Source organism: Dendrobates tinctorius, unplaced genomic scaffold (assembly GCF_039654945.1).
Source record: "Dendrobates tinctorius isolate UK_male_01 unplaced genomic scaffold, ASM3965494v1 ptg000073l, whole genome shotgun sequence".
NCBI lineage: Eukaryota > Metazoa > Chordata > Amphibia > Anura > Dendrobatidae > Dendrobates > Dendrobates tinctorius.
The window spans coordinates 10,638,278-10,660,929 of NW_027361741.1; the positions used below are offsets into that span (position 1 = coordinate 10,638,278).

At 45.3% G+C, this 22,652-nt stretch overlaps 1 protein-coding gene across 4 annotated transcripts in view; it reads right to left on the minus strand.

Annotated features, from left to right (window-relative positions):
- Positions 1-22,652, minus strand: part of GIT2 (GIT ArfGAP 2) — a 121,954-nt gene that overhangs the window by 46,362 nt on the left and 52,940 nt on the right. For 3 of the 4 annotated variants that reach the window (XM_073582642.1, XM_073582639.1, XM_073582641.1), the window contains exons 8-12: positions 12,856-12,901; positions 10,374-10,425; positions 10,228-10,300; positions 5,159-5,256; positions 3,010-3,121 (exon numbers count right to left, since the gene is read on the minus strand). In XM_073582642.1, coding sequence (XP_073438743.1) covers positions 3,010-3,121; positions 5,159-5,256; positions 10,228-10,300; positions 10,374-10,425; positions 12,856-12,901 — 381 coding nt within the window. The remainder of the gene's footprint in view (positions 1-3,009; positions 3,122-5,158; positions 5,257-10,227; positions 10,301-10,373; positions 10,426-12,855; positions 12,902-22,652) is intronic. The other variant, XM_073582640.1, reaches the window with a different exon arrangement.

A 22,652-nucleotide genomic window follows, 5' to 3' on the forward strand; every position in this document is an offset into this window, starting at 1 on the left:
CCTTCAGCGGTCACGTGGTACTGCTCATTAAACTCATGATATGCGCATATTCATGAGTGTAATGAGCGGTATCACGTGACCGCTGAAGGCAAAAAGGGAGACCGTGGAGAAGCAGGGGGGCTGCAGAGACCGCGCCGGGGGGGAGAGTATTCACCTGTCCCAGGTCCATCGCTGTCTGCTGCATCCTGTGTCAATGACGTTTAGCCAGCAGGGGCGCGGTGTCGTGGTTAGTGCGCGCTGTGTCCTCTGCTGGCTGGACAGTCACTGACACAGGAAGCGCAGACAGCGGTGAGCAGCTTGGACCCCGGACAGGTGAATATCTCAGGTGCTGGGTCCTGAGCATGAGAGGTGAGTGTGGCTTTTTTTTTTTGCAGCAGCAGCATATGGGGGCAGAATATGGGGGCATATTCTACGGAGCAAGCATATGGGGACATATTCTACGGAGCAAGCATATGGGGGCATATTCTACGGAGCAGCATATGGGGGCATATTCTACGGAGCAGCATATGGGGGCATATTCTACGGAGCAGCATATGGGGCATATTCTACGGAGCAGCATATGGGGGCATATTCTACGGAGCAGCATATGGGGGCATATTCTACAGAGCAGCATATGGGGGCATATTCTACAGGGCAGCATATGGGGGCATATTCTATTTGTCAGCATTTGGGGGCATATTCTATGGGTCAGCATATGGGGGCATATTCTATGAAGCAGCATATGGGGCATATTCTATGGGGCAGCATATAGGGCCACAGTCTATGGGGCAGCGTATGGGGGGCACAGTCTATGGGGCAGCATATGGCCCCGTATGGGGGCATATTCTACGGGGCAGCATATGGGGGCATATTCTACGGGGCAGCATATGGGGGCATATTCTACGGGGCAACATATGGGGGCATATTCTACGGGGCAGCATTTGGGGGCATATTCTACGGGGCAGCATATGGGGGCATATTCTACGGGGCAGCATATGGGGGCATATTCTACGGGGCAGCATATGGGGGCATATTCTACGGGGCAGCATATGGGGGCATATTCTACGGGGCAGCATATGGGGGCATATTCTACGGGGCAGCATATGGGGGCATATTCTACGGGGCAGCATATGGGGGCATATTCTACGGGGCAGCATATGGGGGCATATTCTACGGGGCAGCATATGGGGGCATATTCTACGGGGCAGCATATGGGGGCATATTCTACGGGGCAGCATATGGGGGCATATTCTACGGGGCAGCATATGGGGGCATATTCTACGGGGCAGCATATGGGGGCATATTCTACGGGGCAGCATATGGGGGCATATTCTACGGGGCAGCATATGGGGGCATATTCTACGGGGCAGCATATGGGGGCATATTCTACGGAGCAGCATATGGGGGCATATTCTACGGAGCAGCATATGGGGGCATATTCTACGGAGCAGCATATGGGGGCATATTCTACGGAGCAGCATATGGGGGCATATTCTACGGAGCAGCATATGGGGGCATATTCTACGGAGCAGCATATGGGGGCATATTCTACGGAGCAGCATATGGGGGCATATTCTCTGGGTCAGCATTTGGGGGCATATTCTATGGGTCAGCATATGGGGGCATATTCTATGAAGCAGCATATGGGGCATATTCTATGGGGCAGCATATGGGGCCACAGTCTATGGGGCAGCATATGGGGCCACAGTCTATGGGGCAGCATATGGGGCCACAGTCTATGGGGCAGCATATGGGGCCACAGTCTATGGGGCAGCATATGGGGCCACAGTCTATGGGGCAGCATATGGGGCCACAGTCTATGGGGCAGCATATGGGGCCACAGTCTATGGGGCATAGTCTATGAGGCAGCGTATGGGGGGCACAGTCTATGGGGCAGCATATGGCCCCATATGGGGGCATATTCTATGGGGCAGCATATGGGGCCACAGTCTATGGGGCAGCATATGGGGGCAGTCTATGGGGCATAGTCTATGAGGCAGCGTATGGGGGGCACAATCTATGGGGCAGCATATGGCCCCATATGGGGGCATATTCTATGGGGCAGCATATGGGGGCAGTCTATGGGGCATAGTCTATGAGGCAGCGTATGGGGGGCACAGTCTATGGGGCAGCATATGGCCCCATATGGGGGCATATTCTATGGGGCAGCATATGGGGCCACAGTCTATGGGGCAGCATATGGGGGCAGTCTATGGGGCTGCGTATGGGGGCACAGTCTATGGGGCAGCGTATGGGGGGCACAGTCTATGGGGCAGCATATGGCCCCATATGGGGGCATATTCTATGGGGCAGCATATGGGGGCATATTCTATGGGGCAGCATATGGGGGCATATTCTATGGGGCAGCATATGAGGCATATTCTATGGGGCAGCATATGGGGGCATATTCTATGGGGCAGCATATGGGGGCATATTCTATGGGGCAGCATATGGGGGCATATTCTATGGGGCAGCATATGGGGGCATATTCTATGGGGCAGCATATGGGGGCATATTCTATGGGGCAGCATATGGGGGCATATTCTATGGGGCAGCATATGGGGGCATATTCTATGGGGCAGCATATGGGGTCATATTCTATGGAGCAGCATATGAGGCATAATCTATGAAGCATTTTATGGGGTATAATCTATGGAGCATCATATGGGGCCATAACCTTTATGGAGCATTATATGGGGCATATTATTCTATGGAGCATCTTATGGGGTCATTATTAACCTTTGTGCAGCATTATATGGGGTGTATTTTGTATGGAGCATTTATGGGGCCATCATGAACTGTATAGAGCATTATATGGGACTCCTGATTCAATATGGATATTCAAAAACATTTAACCTACTGATGTCTCAATTAATTTTACTTTTATTGGTATCTATTTTTATTTTTGAAATTTACCAGTAGCTGCTGCATTTTCCACCCTAGGCTTATACGCGAGTCAATAAGTTTTCCCAGTTTTTTGTGGCAAAATTAGGGGGGGTCGGCTTATACACGAGTATATACGGTAATTACCTTTAGGTGCAACGACTGAATTTCCCTGTTGTCGTCTTTTGGCGTCACTTAAAATGTCTATTACCAGAGTGGCAAATTCATGGGCATTGAAACGGGCCAACTTCTGCCTTCCCTAAAAAAACAAGTAGCAGTCCGATAGTGATAAAAGACACAATGATCAAGAATGTTTGTTACAGCGTATAAAACTACAGCTTATCAACAAGAAGTGAATATAACTAAATGTAAAAAAACAATATTACATACAAAAACATTAACCCTTCCCTTTGCAACCTGCGCCGTACTAGTACAGCGCAGGTCGCTTCTCTCCCTTTGATGTGGACTCTGGGGGTGAGCCCACATCTTTCCCAGTACATGTCAGCTCTTTTGAACAGCTAACATGTGCCAAGAACAGCCGCAGGTGGAATCACGATCCACCCGCGGCTATTAATTCGTTAAATGGCATTTAACACGCGCTTCCAGCCATCAGTGACCCCAGTCACGTAATCATGGGTCACAAGTGGGTTGGCATGACAACCAGAGGTCTCCTGGAGACCTTTTGTTGTCAGTGCCGGAATGCTATGAGCGCCGCCCGGCGGTCGCCGCTCATAGCAAGTCAGCAATTCTGCTACATACAGGCGATCTGATCATCGCCTGTATGTAGCAGAGCCGATCAGGTTATGGCAGCTTCTAGTCTCCCATGGAGGCTATTAAAGCATGCCAAAAGTAAAAAAAAAAAAAAATTTTTTAAAAATTAAAAAAACGATTAAATCACCCCCCTTTCGCCCCATTCAAAATAAAATAAAAAAATCAAACACACTCATTTTGTATCGCCGTGTTAATAATTGCCTGATCAATAAAAAAAAAAAGAAATTAACCTAATCGCTAAACATAGCGAGAAAAACAATCGGAATGCCAGAATTACGTTTTTTTCGTCGCTGTGACATTGCATTAAAAAGCAATAATGGGCGATCAAGAGATCGTATCTGCACCAAAATGGAATAAATAAAAACATCAGCTCGGCATGCAAAAAATAAGCCCTCACCCAACCCGAGATTACAAAAAATGGTGATGCTACGGGTATCGGAATATGGCGCAATTTTTTTTTTTTTTTTTTTAAACAAAATTTGGATTTTTTTTCACCACTTAAATAAAAATGAACCCAGACATGTTTGGTGTCTTTGAACTCGTAATGACCTGGAGAATCATAATGGCAGGTCAGTTTTAGCATTTGGTGAACAAGGTAAAAAAAAAAAATAAGAATACATTATGGGAATGCACTGTTTTTTTTGCAATTTCATCACACTTGGAAATTTTTTTCCAGTTTTTGGTACACGATATGATAAAACCAATGGTGTTCAAATTTTCAAAGAGGTTGTCCACTACTCAGACAACCCCTTCTCAATTCCTATGTTTCCCCCTTATAGAACAGCAACACCTATATTCGCCTCCAGTGCGCTGGCTCTCTCAGGGCTCATATGACATTGCTATGTTATAGTGATACAGACAAGGCGTGCACTCTGTGGATATGAGGTAGGTGCAAGCTGAACCTGGAACTTAGTCCAGTCGGTCATCCAGTGAAGAGAAAACAGCTGCACTCTGGGAAATTTAGATTTTCAATGCAAAAAATTTTTTATTGAAGACACCACAGGGGAATAGTGCGTTGAGGTAACGTTTCGACCCTATGTCGGGTCTTTTTCAAACCTCACTTAAAGCACAAGAGAAAAAGAAGCAATCACGGCAGTATGAAATGTCCAGGAGGGGCTAAAGTGCCATATGTAGAAGTCCGGTCTGGCAGGGACCAGGCAGAGGTCCTGAGATGAGCTGGAAGTGTGGGGCACCAAGCGCCGTCTGTGGAGTAAATTTTTTTGCATTGAAAATCAAAATTTCCCAGAGTGCAGATGTTTTCTCTTCACATTGCTATGTTACACAATCCCTGAGGCCAATTCACTTTACCCTCCTTCGGACAAATCAAATACATGAGGACCAGCAGCTCTCATTTCCTCTGGATTTATGACATTTGCCTGAAGGAGAAAAGAGTGAAGTGGTCGCTGATTGAGAAGGGAAAAAACAGGGATTGAGAAGCAGTTGTCCGAGTAGCGGACAACCCCTAATTATGAGAAACAACGATTGATATGTTTGTCAGGAATCTTTTCTAAGACAAAAAAGTTACCTGGTTACGTGTTGAGGAATATTCGGGATTCACAGGAAGGAAAGGTACTACAGTGGTCTCCGTGACAAGTGTGCTATGGTTCTGAGTAGCCAGCCAAACTGTAAGCAGAATTAGACAAATTTCTAATTTTTTTTCCTGTAAAAGGTACTCAGATAGGAGACGTATTTTGCCCAAACCCAAGCCAACATGACTATGGGACTGGTTGTGGTTTCAGAGAGAACAAACTGTAAAAAGCAGTTGGGAAGAAGCCACCTAGGACCAACCTAAGAATAGCCAACCAAGATGCATAGCCAATGGCTGACTTTTCAATATGTTTCCTCTGAAACACTACAACATTTTGGAGTAACCATTCACGACTGCAATCTCCCAGCCATTCATTCTGCCTATGGCTCGGGTAGCATGAATCTTTTATTGGGTGCCCTTTTAAAGTGATCAGCTCAGCTGATCCCTTCTTCCAGGAATAGGTCATGGCAGTCCACAGGCAGTATGAATAAGAGACAGTCACTGTTACTGCAGCCATGTACGGCACATTACACTCCGTAAAAAATATGTATACTTGAAAACAGCAGCTGGGGATCATGCGACTACTATTAGACTGACAGGTATCTTCCAATATGTCCATGGCTACCTTTTCAAAGAATGTTTCAACTGAAACACTACAGTGTTTGAGAGGAAAATATACAAGGCTGCAATAATGGTGCCAGTCTCGATTTATGATGGCAGTGAGTCAGCCAGCATGAATCAACTGAAAAGTTCAATGTACATTTACTTATACATATGCTTTAAGTTTGGATCAACAATGTACAAACAATAATTAATGGCCTTCATAAATGAATTTTTCTTAGTTTTAAAGGGGTATTCTCAAGTAATTTAAATTTAGTTAGGCAGCATGAAAATAAATTTGCAATTTACTTGCTTTTTCTAACTGCTGTCAATCATCTGCAATGAAAGCTTTTATCTGTCAAGTGTGAAGCTGGTTACCATGGAGCTCGGCTACTAGTAACCGCCCAGATCCTGGCCATCAAACCAAAGTTGCTACAATCCAGGAGAGGTATACCATCCACTACTCTCCTGCCATTGATTTCAATACATCAGTTAGCTGCTCACCTCCCAACCCATCCCTCTAATGCTAAGGGCTCTAATCAGTCCCACAATCACAATCCCAAGCATCAAATTGGCAGCTTACACAGCAGTTTTAATTAGGGCTCTCACTTTCCTAGCCAAGTACCTGTTCAAAGTCCCCGTTATCTCTTTATGTAAATCTAGAGATTCAGTATGATATGTAGTTCATATCTATATATGAATTACAAATGGTACTTAAAGGTTAACAAAAATGGTGCTTTATAGTGTAAACTCCATTACTCTCTTTGCCTTTGTAAATGCACATTTTCTCTATGGGCTGGTTCTTTCCAGTATAAACATCCTGACTGCTCTGGACAGCACTGTTACTTTATAGCTGTTTTACTGAAACACAGAAACTTCAGCTGCACCTTGCTCTCTGTTTTCTACTTACTGTGTTAATAGCAGAGAGGCAGGGACTACAAGTTAATGGAAGATTAAAAGGATACCTATTTCCCTTAGGCTATGTGCACACATTGCAGATTCTGCTGTGGAATTTTCCGTGCAGATTTTGCTAAATCCGCAGGTAAAATGACCTGCATTTTACCTGCGGACTTAGTGCAGTTTTTGTGCAGATTTCCCCTGCGTTTTGACACCTGCGGATTCCTATAATGGAGCAGCAGATCTGCACAAAAGAAGTCACATGCTGCAGTTTTGAATCCCCAGCAATTCTGCTCAGAAAAAAATAACGCATGATGTGCACAGCAGATTTTTTTTTCAAATAGGCTAAAATGGTACTGACATCATTTGCAGATCTGCTGCGGTTCCGCAGGGCCAAATCCGCTGCGGATCCGCAGCAGAATCCTCAACGTGTGCACATAGCCTTAAGGACACCTTCTGCCAAAAACACATATGAAAAGGCCAATTTTAAAAAATCCAAAAACTTAATGATCAAACAATAAAAATGTAGTTAATAGCTTACTTTTACAGTTGATGCTTTATACATAAACCAATCAAAATAGTAAAGAAAACAAAAATACCACTACACACAAGTCATAGAACATTTCTAAATAAACTCAAGAGGACCTTATAGAAAAAAAAAAAATGTAAAAGACAAATACCCCAGAATAACATGGACTGACTCCGACAACATATAATAGAGTACAATAGTACAATGCAGAATGTGTTGTAAATGTTTTCATATGAATTTTTGAAAGTTATGAAATGTCCTATAAATATCTATTCTGTTCCTGATCTCAGGATCTCGGCTTTCAGTTGAGATGAATCTGTGCTGCACTTTATGTACATGTTCAGTAGTGAGGCAGGGCTGTGGAGTCGTAGCTGAGATGAATCTGTGCTGCACTTTATGTACATGCTCAGTAGTGAGGCAGGGCTGTGGGGTCATAGCTGAGATGAATCTGTGCTGCACTTTATGTACATGCTCAGTAGTGAGGCAGTGCTGTGGGAGTCGTAGCTGAGATTAATCTGTGCTGCACATTATGTACATGCTCAGTAGTGAGGCAGGGCTGTGGGGTCATATCCGAGATGAATCTGTGCTGCACTTTATGTACATGCTCAGTAGTGAAGCAGGGCTGTGGAGTCATATCCGAGATGAATCTGCGCGGCACTTTATGGACATGCTCAGTAGTGATCAGTGCAGAGGGGTAGGAGGTGAGATGAATCTGTGCTGCACTTTAGGTACATGCTGAGTAGTGACATATCCGAGATGAATCTGTGCTGCACTTTATGTACATGCTCAGTAGTGAGGCAGGGCTGTGGGATCATAGCGGAGATGAATCTGTGCTGTCCATTATGTACATGCTCAGTAGTGAGGCAGGGCTGTGGGGTCATAGCTGAGATGAATCTGTGCTGCACTTTATGTACATGCTCAGTAGTGAGGCAGGGCTGTGGGATCATAGCTGAGATGAATCTGTGCTGCACTTTATGTACATGCTCAGTAGTGACCAGTGCTGTGGAGTCGTAGCTGAGATGAATCTGTGCTGCACTTTATGTATATGTTCAGTAGTGAGGCAGGGCTGTGGAGTCATAGCCGAGATGAATCTGTGCTGCACTTTATGTACATGCTCAGTAGTGAGGCAGAGCTGTGGAGTCGTAGCTGAGATGAATCTGTGCTGCGCTTTATGTACATGCTCAGTAGTGACCAGTGATGTGGAGTCGTAGCGGACAAGAATCTGTGCTGCACTTTATATACATGCTCAGTAGTGAGGCAGGGCTGTGGAGTCGTAGCTGAGATGAATCTGTGCTGCACTTTATGTACATGCTCAGTAGTGAGGCAGGGCTGTGGGGTCGTAGCTGAGATGAATCTGTGCTGCACTTTATGTACATGCTCAGCAGTGAGGCAGGGCTGTGGGGTTGTAGCTGAGATGAATCTGTGCTGCGCTTTATGTACATGCTCAGTAGTGAGGCAGGGCTGTGGAGTCGTAGCTGAGATGAATCTGTGCTGCACTTTATGTACATGCTCAGTAGTGAGGCAGGGCTGTGGAGTCGTAGCTGAGATGAATCTGTGCTGCACTTTATGTATATGCTCAGTAGTGACCAGTGCTGTGGAGTTGTAGCTGAGATGAATCTGTGCTGCGCTTTATGTACATGCTCAGGAGTGAGTGAGGCAGGGCTGTGGAGCCGTACCTGAGATGAATCTGTGTTACATTTTATGTACATGCTCATTAATGACCAGTGTTGTGGAGTCAGAGATTGGGCTTACAGTCTCCACAGCACTGGTACAAATGGTAGCGATGCTATACAGGCAAGAATATACAAGCCAAACAAATGTAGACGAAAGATGTAAGTGCATCAGTATGCACATACATACGATCAGTATAATGATAGATAATTCAAACAAATATTACATCTATATACAACAAGACACCATTATGTATTGATATCAATAAGGGGGCCCAAGGGACAGTACACAGTATCCAAAAGACCACATATCTTATTCCCTGCCTTTAGTGGACATAATGCACAATTAATAATTAGTTCCTAAACAAGCAATTACAATTTAATTAATGAAGACCCAAACAACAAGTATACATATACAGTATGTCTATTTGTGGGCAGGAAAGAAATAATTACATAGCCGAGCAGCAGAATCAGTACGGAAGAGTCCTCTGACAGCAGCGGGAGCACAGAATCCCTGTCCACCCTGTGTGGCGAGGCAGGCACAACCATGTATGCTGCCTCACTGCGCACATAGACTGCTAGAAGCATAGTAGAGATCTACTGAGCATGTGCAATCTGTACGGCTACTTTCACACTAGCGTTTCCTAGAGCTGCGGAGGGATGAGCACTGCCGCCGTTAAGCTCCGTCCACGGACGCACCTCCTCCGGTCAGCTCTGCCTACGGGCGCATGACTCTGCATGTGACCTGCGTACCCTATCTTTAGCATTGGGTACGCAGGCCGTGGGCAGGTATAGGTTTGACGGTGCGCCGATCACACCAAAATGCAACACGGTGCGTTTGGCGCAGGTCGGCGCACCGTCAAAAGGATGCATGCGCCGGCAAATGCATATCTGCGCACGGCCTGCGTACCCAATGCTAAAGATGGGGTACACAGGTCGCATGCGGCGTCATGTGCCCATAGGCGGAGCTGACCGGTGGAGGTGCGGCTGTGGGCAGAGCTCACGGCGGCCGGGCGCATCCCTCCGCAGCTCCAAGAAACACTAGTGTGAAACTAGCCTAACAAAGAACTACAGGACATATCTATAGGCAACCAGATACCCAAATGCCTCTATAACACGCAGATTTTCAGGGGTGATATCTGCAGCACTTTTGGAACTTGAATGCATTTGACAAGTTTGTTTATTGTAGAATCTTAGGCAAGTGAACTATGAATGATATAGGGCGAATAACCCTTTAAGCTTCCTCGAACACCAGAAGGAGAAACAGCTGAATATCAGAAGATTCATCTACATCACAGAGGTCTGCTTAGTACATGTGGTCAAGGCTTTCACTGCCACTGCTGTGCACGGAATTTATTATTATCACTTACCTGCATCAGTTTCTCGTCTGTCAACTTCATCATAAACATCCATTGCCAATTCTTCAAATAAGTGATTGCTTAACTGCAAAGACAACTTGTTAGAAATGTCCCATGTACAACCCCATCTAGCACCAATTACCACTATTGATACTCACTGACTGAAGTTTTTTCTTTGCAGCCTTAGCCAGTTCTGATAAGTCTAGACTGCTGAAAACAATAAAAGGAGCTGCAGTGAGTAATTAAAAGACTGGTATCATGTGTTTAAAATGGAGAATATAGTGAAAATCTTCTCTCATATACGGTCGGACCCGTAGATGCGCCAGCAAGGCATGGAACGGCCGTAGTCCAGCAGGTCTCACCGTTCATGAAATAACTCCCCTAAGACATGCACTTCCACAAATATCAATGTAACCAATCTTATGGATTAAAACCACATCTTGAAAGAAGGGTCAGGTGAGTGCTGCTTTTCTTGTTACTTTTTCTGATATAATACATATTCTTTATGCAATGCACCACCGAGAAGAGATCCGATGAGGCCATTTCTGAGGATTTGGGTTGAAATAACACAGAAAAAAGTGACTTGGTGCCTGGAATAACCCTTCTTTTTTAAATAAGGATAGCTAATGTCTAACAAATATCACAGTAAAGGCCCCTTTACATTTAGCGATGCACCAGCGATCCCGACCACGATATGACGCGGTCAGGATCGCTGGTGCATCGTTAAATGATCGCTAGTGAGCTGCCACACAGGAAGATCTCACAGCGATGTAGCAGCGGTACAGCGGACGATACTTACCTTTCAGACGCGGCGATCCTGACGTCCTCCCGCCCACCTCCACGCGTCGCTCGTCGGCGCCATGCAGGAAGTGCCCGACGAGAAATGGAGCTGGCCGATCTCGCGCGATCAGCGATGGACAGCGGGGGAGCCGGTCGGAGGTAAGTATCACACATAGCGATATCGCTATAACGTCACAATATCGGTGATGTTATAGCGATATTGCTAGCGATATCGCTATGTGTAAAACCCCCTTAAGTCTATACAATAGCAATGATGGAGAAAAAAAGGTGTAGCGGTCTGTGGAGAGCTGAGATAAGGGATAATTATAGGGACAGCAATCTGGTTAACGAACCTTTATTAACCCTTCGATCTCCACAACACATTTCGATAGTATAACACTATCTTCATCAGGTGTTGTACCACCTAATGAAGATAGTGTTATGCTATCGAATACATTTCAAATAAAGTAGCAAAAGTAAAAGTACGAAAGAACTATACATTACTGACGTACTATGGAAAAGAAAAAAAGAAGCTGGGCTATATAAAGAAGAAATTTAACAGGAAAAAAAATATATAGTCAAAGGATGGAAGAATGCTGAAGATCACCTTTATTTAAAGGGGTTTTCCCACGAACAAAAGTTCCTTTTAATCAATAGATCTTGGAATAAAAATAAGTTCCACAATTGGATGTGATTAAAAATAATGTTCCTGTGCTGAGATAATCTTATAAATGTGCCCCTGCTGTGTACTGTGTAATGGCCGTGTCTGACCGTACAGGGACATGGTCTGATCATATCACAGTTCCTGGGCAGGGGGGACGAGTATAAAGACATTACAGTATGGGATCACAGCTGATTCTTTCTCTAAGAGTTATCTCACAAAGAGAATCAGCTGTGATCCCCTTCTGTCCTGTCTGTATCCTCTTTTGCTTCCTCCCCTGCCCAGGAGATGTAGTATGATCAGACCATGTTCCTGTACGGTCAGACACGGCCATTACACAGTACACAGCAGGGGCACTTTTATAAGATTATCTCAGCACAGGAACATTTTTTTGAACACATTCATCAATTGTAGAACTTATTATTATTCAAGGATCTATTGATTAAAATCAACTCTGTACATGGGAAGAGCCCTTTGAAGAATGATTTATCTACAAATGAATTCGAGACAGCTACAGCATATTATAAAACGCCCAAACTGATTCATTTTTGCATAATCATAAGTAATAAAAAAAATACTCTTGAAAAGATTCTTTACTTACAGCCTCCTTTTTCCACATGAGCAGCCGCAGAACAAAAGGAAAATTAACATTATGGATGCATATTTAAAATGCAAAATAAAAAAAAATAAAATAAAAACAAATTCCACATTACCATGAAAGCTGTCTACTCAACAAAGCTGCTATTTAGCAGGGTTTCCCACAGCTGCCCTGCAGCTGTTGCTCTCTTGTATAATGTAAAAAAAAAAAAAAAAAAAAAAAAAAAGGCCTCGACAACAGCTGAAGTTACTGCTTACAAGGACGGCTGCTTGTGGCACTTTGAAGTTAAATGCTTGCCCGGAATGATGCATATTATTTCCCGGCAAGCATTCTGTTACCTTAAATGACTGTCAGGAGATAATGGATGCGTTCTTGTAGGCTTTATTTTTCAATATCTTACTTACGATACATATGGAAATTACATACTAGCTTAATTCAACATATGGATTTACTTATTCATGGATTTTCACTTATCAGTTACATTGATTTTAATGTATACTACTGGGATCCACAGAAAATAGATATATAAATTGCCTACAGTTTCCCATTTAATAGCTAAAATTAAGAACTGCTTTCAATAAGAGATAAAATCTAATCTTACCTATCTGCCATGTGGGGAATAATAAAGTGCTGTCCACTTCTGTGGTCTAAAAGAATAAAAAAAAATCAAATGCTTATTATTTTATTTCATTATTAACAGGCATTATCCATGCTATATATAATCTTTGCAAATGTGGTAGAGGGTAACAGACATCCAACATGTACTCTGAGGTTCTGTCTTAGTATTCTATGAGTTGATGAACCCTGGTTAAAGTCTCTGCCACCCTCACCCTTTATCCTGACAGCACAGCAATCCAGTCCAGAAAGTGAGCCGAGATGTGATATCTACGTCGGCAAGCTTCATCAGGACACCCAACATACGTGATCATTTCCTGAACATGCTAGACCTGCACAAATGAGAGTATTCAGTCATCTTACTACTAAGCTTTCATCAACACTAGATCAGGTCCGGAATGTCCATAAATCTAGAGATTTATCACTTTCCCCTGAGGAAGCCACGTGGTGTGGCGATACGTGTGGGGTCTTTCCCCCTTGTGACCGGTCACTCTTTTTCTCCAGGTTCCAACAGGTCTTATTCAGCCTTAATTACCTTTTCTCCCCCACCCCACTTTCTCAGAGGGTTTTTGTTTTCATCTATCCCTTTTGAGGATTCCGTTCATGTGTTTTTAGGGGGCTTTAGGCAGCAACTATTGATTATTGTACTGCATTATATTTCATTGTGACTGTTGGTCTCACCTGGATAATTTTTGTTTGCCACTGATATTACTATTGTATTTTTTGCCAAATTTCCAGGTTTTTCTGGTGTGTTTTGATTAATTTTTGTTATTATTGTCAGCGGCTCTATGTGTGTTTTATTATAACACACTCCCGGTGCATATAGTTGAGGAGGGGTTCTTTCTGCATGTGGGGCTCTTATAAAGCCCTTCATGCTGTTGTACATTTGAGAACCTTTTTTGTTTTTTTTAATTGTTTTTAAATTTGTCTGTTGCTTGTCTAACTTTAATTGTCTCAATAAAAATTAAAAATTGTTATTTGTCATACCGTTTGAGGTGATCCTTGCCTTTACATGCTACTTTTTCCCCTTTTTTTTGTCTTTTGATTACTTTTTGGCGTGTGGTGGGAGATCCCACATATTTACTTCATTGGTAGTGCCCTCAGTTTTTTGTGTCTTGATCATAAATCTAGAGAAAACGCAGTGCGTTTCAATAGAGGATGCTGACAAAGTCACTTTACATGATTCGTCATTAGTGGGCATTTTCTAGACAAAGCAATGGCGATTTCAGAGGAGAAAACTATGCTAACTAGGGCGAGGCTTAGTGGAATGATAAAACTGTTTAAAGCACCACTCCAGTGTTGTATTTTTTTTCAGCGCTGGAGCAGCACTTTAAATGTAAGCCTCCTGCCATTGTTCTCATACTCACCTTCCAGCAACTTCACTATTACCGACACCCCTTTTGTCCCGCGGCGCCATCTTGTGCTCATAACTTCTAACTGGCCAGAAGTCAGAAGGTAAGTCACAAGAGCTCAATGCAAGTCTATGAGAGCCAGAACACGACTCTCAGAGATATACTGACAAGTGACCTCCGGCGTGCTCCATCAAACACTGGAGCTGAGTCACTTATCGGCGGAGACCGACGGGAGCGACAGTGGAAAAGGATGAAGGCAGCGGCAGGTGAGTATGCAAAAGGGGGAAGGAGAATCACATTTAAAGCACCACTCCAGCTGTGCAATAATAAAAAAATAAATAAAGATAATGCTGGAGTGGTGCTGTAAGACCATGTTCATACATTCAGTATTTGTCAGCGAAACCAGAAGTGGATGAAAAATGTAGCAGTGGTGCATAGAGATGAGTGAACCCTTTAAAATTCAGTTTGATCAGCCGAACGTTTAGATGTTTGCTGAACGTACCAAAACCCCATTAAATTCAATGGGAGGCCAATCCAAAAGTATACACAACACCTTATGAAGTGACTAAAACCTCCCCAAACAGCTAAAATTAGGACCATGAAAAGTGGCATTAATGGACCCAAGTAGAAATTTGTAAATGGTAAGCCATGGACCATGCATGAGGTATCAAGTCTCAGCCAGCATTTACAGCTTAGAATTGAAACAATGAGGACCTGGTGGGTAAGCAAGTGATGTAAGCCTTTTTAGCTGGGAGCCCTGATACCCCATACAACAGCTCCAAATTGTTTGTTTTTTCCAGCCACATTCAGATGGCAAAAACATCAGTTCCAAATTGTACTATTGATAGCAAAACGTAAGGAAAGTAACACAGGTAGTAGAGTGAAAGCAAGTGCAGGCCTGCGTGTCTGGGAACCCTACTTACACAGGCAAACCACCAGATGGAGAACCATCTCGAGTCTCCACATTTCAAAAAGCAGTTTGGAAGCCACGACAAAGGCGCCACAGACTGCAATAACGCATGATCCATGCATAAAAAACAACACCAGCGCCTAGTCGGCTAAGTCTGCGACTGGAGTGCAAAGGTCACTGGAGATCCATGACGTTTTCATTAAAGTGAAAGTTAGGCGATATACACTTTCAGGGGACAGCCGGATGCTCTTATCCGTCAGGACGTCATCAGCTGCACGTTCTGAGAGAACACTGGCTGCCAGGCATGACAAAACCTCCAAGGCGTGAGAGGCGAGCTCAGGCCACTCATAAATTTTTGAAGACCAGACTGCAAAAGAATCCAAACCCCCCCCCCCCATGGCATTGATATTGAGCTCCAGAAACTCCTGCACCATCCTCTCTAATCGTTCACGACTTGTACTCTGTTCTGCTGGTGCACAAGCTCGTCTAAAAAAATGTGTAAAACGACTCACTGCTGTCTTGGAGAAAACCACTCTTAAGATGGTCTACAAGAGTGTTTCAATACTACACTATGCGCGCATCTCTTTCCAGGGGGTAGTGCAGCATCTGACTAAATTTACTTTTGTACTGTGGATCTATCAGAGTTACAACCCAATAGTTAGCACTATTTCTAACCCTAAGAATACAGGCATCATGTTGAGGATAATGCAGCAAGAAGGTGCTCCTGTGTCAGGCGCTTCCATGAGGTCCAAGTCCATGGTGTGTTGCTGGCGGGGTAACACTCAAAGTTGCTTCCTCTGTCCCCTCCCACCAACCACACACAACAAGAAGGGGATCACTACCCTCTTCATTTCCTGACTTTTGTGCGTCCATTACCTCTTCTTATTTGCCCTCCTCCATTTGCTCTACAGCTCCTGCACATTCACTAACAGTTTGTCGGGTACCATGAGCCCCCCTGGATCGATGTAAGCCACCCTTCCCATGGTACCCGCCTGTGCATTGACAGTCTGGAAATTTGATATTGTTATCCCTTCCATATCCTCCTCGGCTTCCACCTCTTCCACTGAGACCACCATCTTCTCACGCAGACTACACAAAGTGTGCTCCAGCATGTATATGACCGGAACAATGATGCTGATGATGGCATCATCAGTGCTAACCATCTTAGTAGCCATTTCAAAACTTTGCAGAAGGGTGCAGAGGTCCTTCATCTGTGTCCCCACAGCAAACGTGATTTGAACCACGTCAGTACTGTTAGCCCAGGCTATGCAAAAGGACATGCTGCAACAGGGCTCGTTGCTGCTGCCATAGTCCCTGCAACATGTGCAGAGTGGAATTCCACTGTGTCGGAACATCACAAATCAAATGGTTAAACGGTATGCCGAAGGATCTCTATAGTAAAGAACGTCGATGACCTGCGGGGGTGTGATCATTGGAATTGTGCACACAGCAACCACGCTTTCAACAGCAGCACATCCAGGCTGGAATAGTGGCAGAGAGATTGCTGTACCACCAGGTTAAGGAAGTGAACCATGCAAGGCACATGTGTGAGGTTGCAATGGCATAGGGCCGCCACCAGGTTTGCACAGTTATCGCACACAGCCTTACCTGGCTTCAGGTTCAGTGGAGACAGCCATTGCTTTAACTTGCTCTAACTCGGATTGAATAGCTGTCTACAACTGTTGAGCTGTGTGACTGCAATGTCCAAGGCATATTAATTTTAACACTGCCTTATTGCGCTGAGCCATGGCTGTGCAGTACGGATGTAGTACGGATGTAGGGGGATTCTATCTGCACTGTTGGAAAGCATGTCTGATTAAGGGAGAGGTTGAGGGCACAGATGGAGGCCCTAGAGGAGGTGGAGGAGCTAGAAGCAGTGTAGGAAGTGTTAGATGAAGAGGTTTGTCCCGCAAGTCTTGGGGATTTAAAGACTTGTGGAGCAGCCCCTTGACTGTCTGCCCCCACAGCCACTAGAGTCACACAGTACCCAGTCAGCGACATGTAACATCCCCTGCCCATGTTTGCTTGTCCATGTGTTAGTGGTGAAATGCACCCTGGCAGATAAAGATTTTTTTCAGGGAATGGGTGAGGTTGTCTGCGACATGTTGGTGTAGAGCAGGCACAGCTTTCTTAGGCTGGTTTCACACTTGCGTTTTTTTGTGCTGTTTTTGCACAAAAAAAACGCATGCTTTTTTTCCCTATACTTAACATGGGTGCGCATAGACATGCGTTTGTATGCGCATGCGTTTTTTTTGTAGTGTGCGCCAGGGCGCACAAAATGCATCCTGTTGCATTTTTTGTGCGTCCGACCTGTCTCAAAAAAATGCAAGCGCACAAAATTCATCCAAAAACACATTATAGCCTATGGGAGCACTGATATGCGCATGGTAATGCGCACGTCAGCGCAAAAAGACGCATGCTTTTTTTTTTTTTTTTTTAAATGTGCCAAAACACAAAAAAAAGCATACAAACGAATGATGCGTTTATGTGCGTTTGCACTGCGCACGCAGCGCAAAAAAATGCAAGTGTGAAAGTAGCCTAAGAGAAGTAATGGCGAATGGGCAACTTGTACTGGGGGACTGCGACGGCCATCAACTTTCTGAAACCGTCTGTATCCACCAGGTGGTGGAAAGGCAGCATTTCTGTGTACAACAGATTGGGGATGGAGTTCAAGCTCTTAGCTTTGTCATGTGTAGGAGGAAACATTCTTTTACGTGACCACTACTGGGGGACCGAGGGCTAGCTGCTATGCTGAGAGAGGGTGGTGTAGGGTGAACAGGATAAACTACTGAACTGTGATTGAGATGCAGGCATATATGTTATGGTGGATTGAGAAAGATGTGTTGTGCTAGGTGACTCAAAAACTGCAGGCATTTACACTTCCATAACAGCTAACAGGCTCTCATGGACCTCAACTGCAGCAAGTAAACAAGTGGATTTTCTGCATCCGGATACCAGTGTGACAATGCTTGGCATAATGACTGAGGAGGAAGAAACAGCAGATGTGGTTGATTGGAAGACCAGTGGTTGGCGAGGCCCACTAGTCGACAGTGAGATTCCCAGACTAAGGCATGTTGATCACGCATGTGCCGTTTCATGCATGTAGTTGTCAAATGTTTGCAATTTTTGCCTCTACGGAGTTTGTCTTTTTTTTTTTTGCAAATTTGGCAGATAATGTGAGTTGGGTTATCCTTTGCATTCTCAAAAAAGGCCCAGGCTAGGCAATCAAAACATGAGAAATCCAGCTCAATAAACTTGTGCTTTATTCGCCAAAAAGTGTAAAAGAGGGTAAAACAACGTCAGCGTTAACAGTTACATGATATGCGACATCAACCCGTTTCAGGTGGCTATGCACCCTTAATCATCATGATTAAGAGTGCGTAGCCACCTGAAATGCGTCGATGTCGCATATCATGTAACTGTTAACTCTGATGTTGTTTTACCCTCTGCTGAGCACTTTTGGGTGAATCAAGAAGTTTTTTGACAAGTTCGTTGAGCTGGATTTCTCATGTTTTGATTGCTCCAGGCCTTGGTACAGCGTTCCCTGCGCTCCGAACACCTAAGGATGTCTACTACAGTGAGCTGGACTTTTTTCTACCAGGCTAAGCAACCCTTGCCACCCCTGCAAACTGCACACTCTTGACCGGTGCTGACCACAGCCAGAGTTGTGGCAGAGGATGCAGTGCTTCTCATGGTTGCATTACTTCGGGTCTGTCTTCCTCTTCCTCCACTGAGCTACTCAGCTGTGTACCTCTGGGTTCACATCAAGTGGGATCTACAACTTCATCGTCAATCTCTGTTCTCACACTCCTCATCCTGAGAGTCACCCTCCTCCTCTTCCTGCCCTGACATCTCAGTACAGTCCGCGTGTGCCTCAGGCATCTGAATCTCATCAGGATCACTTCCACCCCCGTTGGTTAACGTCTGGTGACGAGGGTCTGGAATCTGCTCAAATCGTGCTTCGTCTGGCCCCGGGCATTGGTGCAGATGCTTTCGTGGTCTGGATTATGTGAATCTTTGGAGCAGACCTCTGATGCCCATGGAATACAACGTATTAACAGCTCTGCAGAATGGCCCATCTGTGGTTCCCCAGAGTCAGGTGGACGTTTGGAAATTTGTGACGTGGGGGGGAAACAAGGATGATTGGTGTGCTACTTCTGAGGATTGTACTGTGTGTGATGTTAAGGTTGAGGAAGAGGAGGAGATATCACTTGATGCAGCACTTGCCACCCACTAAAGCACATGCTATTTCTGAGCCTTAGTTTGGCGGCTGCCAAAGAAAGGGAGTCGAGTAGCCCGTCCAGTAGCAGATGTTGTCAGTGGTCTATGGATAAGACAAGACTATGTTTGTTCAGATGAGCTTTCATTCACCTTAACACCTAACCCATGAACACGTCGAACACCAAGCCTATTCCCCCTCCCAACCACAACCTTTTTCCTCACTCATGTTGTACGTACTCTTCCCCTCTTGTAACCTGCTGTTTCACACCCTTAGGTGACTGAAAGGTGTGGGCCTATCACTAAATTTTTAAGAAGAAATGTGGTCTTCTGATTTCACACTGAAACACAGTTTTATCCAAAACGATTTGGATTAGCAAATTGGGCCTCCTGAAACTACAACCCAGTTTTAGCACAATCTAGTTAGATGCTGGAAGATCGATTTCACACAGGGGAAGATCCTATCTGACAAGTTCACTTTCAGCAGCAGCACTAGCAGGAGCGACCTGTCTGCACTGACACTAAGCAAATGGCACCAGCAAAACAACATGTCCGCTTTCTATATAGCCAGGGACATCTGACTTCGCAGCCAATCACAGAAGAACTTATGTCACAATGTTGTGGATGGTTTCTGCACCCTAATTGGCTGCTGGAAGGTACACACATTAAGTTATTCAAGAAAAAAAAAGAAAACAAAAATTACACTCCACAAGCTCCTCTGACCTAGACACCCCCCCCTCCACTCAAACATGTTCCCTGTACCCCCGCTAATCATACAGCGCCATTATCCTAGCCAAAGTCATAACAAAAGCATTAGTGGACATTCGTGCGGAATCTGAGATGGTTTCTATTATACTTTTTCTCTGATTGCTCCACTCCTGGTTTTGGCTTACAAATACTGAGGTAAAATACTGAATGTGTGAACATGGCCTAAAACTTCTAATTATATATATTTTGGCATGGCAAAGGGTCGTATAGTCGATGGGAGATATGTGTCACTGAGATGTTTTGTCTCTGTGATGTAGCCTGGAGTGTTTTTTTAGTGCACGTAAGCACTAAGGGACATCACCGTACCTCTATATGTGTTTCAGGACCCGCAGTGATGTCACAGTCACGTGCCTAGTCAGGTGATGGGTTCCTGGGTGTGGGTATACCTATATAATGTGCACTACTGCTTAACACAGGGCTGTATGTTGGGAAGGATAAGCCTCCTGTGTGTTTTGAGGCTCCAGGACTGAGCCTGAAGTACTGGACACTTGTACTTTGTTTTGCCTGAGGTAAAGGCTATTTCTTTTGTTTTGTTTTATGGGTTTGTGAAGCAATAAACCCCATGAACTTTAAAAGGAACGTGCATCCTGATTGCCACCCGTTGCACCTGAGTGAGTACAATCCCTACAATTGGTGGAGAATGCGGGCAGCGTTCCCAGCAGAGATGTGAGACTGTTAATGCATGTCCTGGGTCAAAGTCTGTAGCAAGCCAGAATGCCGGGAAAAATGGAGGACCTGCTGAAACATTTGGTCCAGTCACAAACACAGCAGCAAGAGACCAACAGGCTGCTGTTGCAACAGATACAACAGAGTCAGCAGGAGCAACGGCAGCAGATGCAGCTTCTGGCAACTGCAATCCAGGGCAGGACTAACGTCCCAACCCCAGGTCTGGCTGATGACGTCCACGTCAGGAAGGTGGTAAGATGCGCATTGCAGAAAATAACCCCTGAGGATGATGTTGAGGCCTTTCTGATGGTGTTTGAGAGGGTGGCTGAGAGGGAAAACCTTCCGCCAGAGCAGTGGGCAGAGGTACTGGCGCCATACCTGACAGGGAGCCCCAGAAGGCGTACTATGACTTGACTTTGCAAGACGCCAAGGAGTATCACAAATTGAAAGCTGATATTCTCGCACGTTTAGGGGTGACAATGACTGTCAGGGCACAGTGAGCTCACCGCTGGGCCTATCACCGGGACAAACCACCTCGCTCCTAAATGTTCGACCTGTTGCACCTGGTCCAGAAATGGCTGCAGCCAGACTCCTCTACGCCTGCGCAGATGGTAGAACGAGTGGAGATGGATCGGTTTGTGCATTCCCTGTCGAGACCCCTACAGACTTGGGTTGCCCAGAGTGATCCCCAGAATGCCAATGAACTGGTCAGACTGGTCAAGAGATAACAGGGGATGGAAGGCTCAGCTCAGGGTCCCAGCAGGAGGCGTGGTCCCAAAAAGGGGTGGGGTGTCCAAAGTCAAAAGGGGAGGGGAGGTGGTGCCCAAGGTCCCTACGAGTGATGTTATTTGCTGGAGGTGCCACGGGCCAGGACATATAGCTGCCCGTTGTTCCCAGACCACCGAGCAGATGGACTGCAGCATGGGACGCCGTCGTTCATACTATGCATATCCAGCCTGCAGTGTGAACTCTCCACCTAACGAGGGGCCTCAATTGTGTCCCGTGAAGTTGAACGATCGAGCAGTAATGGCACTGCTAGGCTCCGGGAGCTTGGTGACCCTAGTGAGGGCCACTTTTCCTCTCAACATACTCACGGGGTAAAAGGTCAGCGTTCAGGGCATACATGGTGATGCAAAGGACTATCCTATGGCCAGAGCGGACATTGAAATGGTGCATGGCATGGAGTCCCATGAAGTTGGCGTCGTTCTGGACCTATAATTATAGGCCGGGATTTACGTTTGTTTTGGGATCTGTGGGAAAAGGGTTCTGAGGTCGCTAGCAAGAGTAGGGATCCAATAAACCCTAATAAAGTATCGCCACAACCAGATGCAGACGGGCTTCCTTTTTGTGTCCTTGTAGGGATGAGGAGGAGGTGTCCCCTGTATCTGACATTCCAGGAGTTAGGGGTGGCCGATGAGAATTTTGGGACTGCCCAACATAGGAACCCAACTCTGAGGGAAGCCTTCAACAATGTCACCGTCATTAATGGGGTTGCACAGGAGCCGGGGGCTAACACAAGATTTCCCTATTTTATGATGGGTGGGGAGTTGTTATACCGGGTCACAAAAAAAGGGAGGAGTTGGAAAAGCAGTTGATAGTGCCAGGCCCCTATAGACGGAAAGTGTTGGACATGGCCCATTCACACATCTTGGGGGGACACCTGGGGGTGGAAAAAACGCAGGAACGGGTTGTGCAGAGGTTCTATTGGCCTGGGTGTCACCGGGAAATAGTAAACTATTGCAGGCCCTGCCCTACATGTCCGTTAACTTCCCCCACTCTCATTTCCAGAGCCCCGTTGTGACATTGCCTATTATTGAGGTGCCATTTGAGAGAATTGCCATGGACTTGGTCAGTCCCCTAGTTAAATCA